General features: G+C 35.7%; 1 protein-coding gene across 1 annotated transcript in view; it reads left to right on the forward strand.

Annotated features, from left to right (window-relative positions):
- LOC136037493 (activating signal cointegrator 1-like) overlaps nucleotides 1-4,801 on the forward strand; it is a 35,605-nt gene that overhangs the window by 30,097 nt on the left and 707 nt on the right. The window contains exons 5-7 of the mRNA XM_065720210.1: nucleotides 750-913; nucleotides 2,027-2,169; nucleotides 4,487-4,676. Of these exons, the coding sequence (XP_065576282.1) occupies nucleotides 750-913; nucleotides 2,027-2,169; nucleotides 4,487-4,676 (497 nt within the window). The remainder of the gene's footprint in view (nucleotides 1-749; nucleotides 914-2,026; nucleotides 2,170-4,486; nucleotides 4,677-4,801) is intronic.

Genomic DNA, 4,801 nt, shown 5'->3' on the forward strand with positions numbered 1-4,801 from the left:
TTGCTTTCTAGTGGAAAGGTCAAGCAGCTTTGTTGCTGCCAATCAGGGTGGCAGTAGCTTCTAGCTGAAGTTTTCTGCCATTAAATGATATTTTTGCATGCTTCCACGGGTCTGAAGGTGATGCTCTCCACCGTTTCAAGCCATTTCTGTTCTGATTCTGGTTGATTTTGTCACTTCGTTTTCTTTTGCGTTTGGAGTTAAAGCAATAGGGTCGTAATTAAGCATATATCTTATAATTTAGATTTTTTCTCATTGCTAAAGAAACTAGAGCTTGTCATTTTTCAGTTTCTCAAAAGAAATAATCCAGTATTTCGAAGCTCTTTAGCTTTCTTGTTTCTCTGAGCTTTGCTATTGAGACAAAAGAGGGTGAGAAACGTCAAAAGAAAATGGGAACTGGCGGTAGTGTCGCCGAAAATCTGTCAAGGCCATTTAGCCTTTGGTGACAGTTGGCATTTTCTCCAGTATAATAATCAGAGCAATCAATGTAATTAGTGTAACAGCTAAGATTATGACAGTAATAAGTTTTTAATTTCGGTTCCTGACAAAACAAAACGATTTTAAAGCTTGAAAAAATGTCCTGGGTAACCAGACGCTAGATGGCGTTGTCAATTTTTGTCGACACTAGTGCCATTTTCCACGTTCTATAAGTTACCCATACTCTTTGGTTAAGATTGTCGTTTATCCATGCTAGGCATTGGAGTGCGTAAGACATAATAAAGTTTCAATCCCAATTTATTTATTTTTTTTAGCGAGAGACGTACTCATGTTATTGATGACGAAAGTGACTACTATTCATCAAGAAATAAATGGCTCTCCGCTTCAGAGAGAGCTAAAATAGAAAAACGTGAAAAAGAAATCCAGGAGCTGAGATATGGACCGAAAAAAGCAATGAAATTAACCATAGATTTTGCAGGTATTCTCTTTCATCATAGTGATTAATAAGTTCTTAATCCTAAGAGGATGTATTCCTGATAATCATTAATATCGTATCATCTTTTCCTCTTTTTTCTTTGTGTTGCTCTGACGTTTAATTGGTCCTCGCAACAAAAGTGATTTTCTGGAAATAGATTTCAGATTTTCCGATTTAAGTCGGTTTTTATTATTATAAATAAAAAAAAAATAAACGTAAAATAAATATCTCTATGCAAAAACTGCACGTTGAATCCCTTAAGCTTAAGAAATCTTCTTAATCACGCTTTGTTACTCTCGCCTCACTCTTCAACACAACCACTTCCTCATTGAAACAATTAAACACATAATTCATTGCCCTCTTCCTTCCTCCTCAAAAGGAAAGCCATATTGATCTTACAAAATAACAATAATAATAATAAAAACGGAGATAATGATGATAATTATCAAATAAATAAGTGGTTAAGAAAATCTTATTTATTAATTAACTCTATTTATTCAAAGTCAATGGGATATTTTTTTAATTTATATTTAAAAGACCCAAGGGAGTTCCTACGTCTCCGCTCCTGTGGAAGCTTCTTGATGCAGACCTCGTATTCTTAAGATGTTGTTCTGACACCTGCTGGAACAGACTGTGGAGCGTTGATGGAAATAATCCAAAAAAAGAGGTTTCTTAAAGTCACTTTTGGGTTGAAAAATCTACTTGAAAAAATATGCAGTTCTTTTTTTTCTCGACTTTTGAACAACTTGTGACGTCAAGAGAAAAGAAAGAGAGTTTTCTGTCTTCAATTTCTTAAGCGTAAAACATTTCTATTTCATTTCAGCTTCGTTATTTAAAATCACTTTACAGAATTACTTTTTGATTCGGTATATGATTTTGAAACCAAGATTAACACCATGCAATCACTCGCAGATGAATATGTTGCAGTGGGTCGTCGAGAACCATCAAAGTGAAAAATTGTACAGGATGGAAGAAAACAAGTGAGGAACATACTGTCTCTGGTGCGTTTTTTCAAAAGTGTTGAAAGTAGGAAGAATAAGGGCAATTAAAAAAATAACAAGCGAAGGTGAAATAAATAAACAAATATATACTTATCTATAATTAGGAAATTTTCAGGACGGAGGGTGATTGAAGAACAACCGGAGATACATAAAATCGATTTAGAAGCCGAATTCGGTTCGACCTCAGAGAAGAAGAAATGGGAAGAAACTTTTGCCGAAGAAGATGAATATCGAGAGAATCAGCTGCCTCGTTTAACAGTAACCGATTTACCGTTGTTTTCTTTTTTCTTTTTGTTTTATCGAAAAACTTACCTGAATATGCTGTAAATGGTAAACCACAGACGTTATTTAAGTACCCTTTCTAAGTAATTAGAACTTTCTAATTTTGTATACCAATTCCTGCACACACTTGCATAAGAATCTAGGGCGGGGTCGGGGGAAAAGGGTCAAAATGAAAAAGTGCAAAAATACGGGAATCTGAATGAAAAAGAGATGGCTTTTAAGAAAACCTTAAGGTCTCCTACGTGCTTATTTGCCTGGGTCGTTTAGTTTATCCCTAGGAGAGTTTCATTAAAGGGTTGGTCCTTTTGTTATTAACCCTGAAATCACAGTCTCATTCAATTATTTTGATATTGGCTATAAGTTTAGTTTCGACTTAATAGATAGTAAGTAACATTAACATAGATAGTAAGTAACATTTACATTAACTTATTTTATTATGCCGATCACGTTTTTTCTCGTGTTCAACTTTGTGCTGTGGCCGTTTTGTATTCAATCAATTACATAAGAATCTAGCGCTATTTGATATCCAATCATTTGAGTCCCCTAAGTTAATGCAACCACCTTTTCCCTAAGAGCCTTATATGCCCCCGGGGCATAACTTACAATACTTACCACTGGCTCTGGGGGGAGGGGGTTGTGTTCACCCCTGAGCTTATGTTTTTTACCTTCAAACTATTTTTAACAATTACATAAGAATCTAGGGTGAGCTCGGGGGAATATGTCAAAATGAAAAAGTGTAAAAATACGGGAATTTGAATGAAAAAAGAGATGGCTTTTAAGAAAACCTTAAGGTCTCCTACGTGCGTATTTGCCTGGATCGTTTAGTTTTATCCCGAGGAGAGTTTCATTAAAAGGGTTGGTCCTTCTGTTATAACCCCTGAAATCACAGCCTCAGTCAATTATTTTTATATTGGCTATAAGTTTAGTTTCGACTCAATGGATAGTTACTAATATTAACTTATTTTATCATACCGTTCGCCTTTTGTCTCGTGTTCAACTTTGTGCTGTGGCCGTCTTGTATTCAATCAATTACATAAGAATCTAGCGCTATTTGATTTAAAATCATTTGAGTCCCTTAAGTTTATACAACCACCTTTTCCCTAAGAGCCTTATATGCCCCCAGGGCATAACTTACAATGCTTCCCACTCGCTCTGGGGGGGGGGGTGTTCACCCCTGAGTTTATGTTTTTTATCTTAAAACTATTTTTAACAACTACATAAGAATCTAGGACGGGCTCCTGGGAAAATGGTCAAAACGAAAAAGTCCAAAAATATGGGTATCTGAATGAAGAAAAGGATGGCTTTTAAAAAATCCCAAGTTCTTCTACGTGCGTAGTTACCTGGATCGTTTAGTTTTATCCCTAGGACAGTATCAATAAAGAAGCTTGTCCTTCGGTCATCAGCCCTGAAATCATAGTCTCAGTCAATTATTTTTATATTGGCTATGAGTTTATTCGACTTAATAGATAGTAACTAACATTAACTTAATTTATTATACTGACCACGTCCTGTGTCGTGGTCAACTTTATGTTGTGGCCCTTCCCCATGTAACCCGACCCTTGTCTAACTCAACCCACTTCAATTCAACGTATGCAACTCAAAACCGTGATCAACTCAACCTCCGTTTAACGCAACCCTCATTCAACTCAACTCAACCATCGTTTAATTTAGATTCCTTTTAACTGAGCATGCTTGCAAGTCAACTTTCACTCAACTCAACCCCTATTCCATTCATCCCCTGCAACAGGTTAAGCTAGGTTGAATGGGGATTGAATTAAGCTTGGGTTGAATTGAACGAAGGTTGAGTTCAACGGGGGATTTGTTCCATGAAAACTGGTGTGGCAACCTGCCTTTTTCATCCACTATTTGTGGTAGCCAAAACTACAAGCATTTTTTTATGACAAACATTTACATTTCACAAAAGGGGTGTCACATGGCAATATGCAATAATATCTGGCTCCTATACTTGCTTAGAGATAGAATAGTTGTGTTTTATTGGTGGACACCTAACTTACACGTTTGAAATTGTGCATCTCTTGTTGTTGTTTTTTTTTCCAATATTGGGCAAGTAGAGATTACAACCTTCATTGTTGTATAAGTGCCAAGATGTTTTCAGCTTAACTTGAAAATATTTATGTTTTCCAGTATAATAAGATATACACCCTAATCTTTTTTGAAAATATTTGTCATTTTTATAGGCAATTTCAGCTTGGGAATATTTCTATTATATCAACATTTACTCACTGATGCTACTGTAAAGCCTCTTTTTATGGTAGACATATATTATTTATAGTTTGAGGATTCAGGAATCCTAAAACCAACCAAAGAGAAGCCATTGACAGGCCAAAAAACACCAGTTTCTCGGTTACAGGACAGCGATCTTCAAGTTATGTCAGACGATGGAATGTGCTTATCAATGCACCAGCCCTATGCATCCCTTCTTGTTGCGGGAATCAAAAGGTTAGCTTTTGTGTTTTTCTTCGGTATCTATACATATATATGAAAAATTTTATGCATCAACTTTGTTGTAAACTTGTCAATATTTTTCAGTTAAGTTCATGTAAAGCACAGCTCTCTTAATAGACTTTTTCGAATAAGCACTGCGTAA

This window comes from Artemia franciscana, chromosome 17 (assembly GCF_032884065.1).
Source record: "Artemia franciscana chromosome 17, ASM3288406v1, whole genome shotgun sequence".
NCBI lineage: Eukaryota > Metazoa > Arthropoda > Branchiopoda > Anostraca > Artemiidae > Artemia > Artemia franciscana.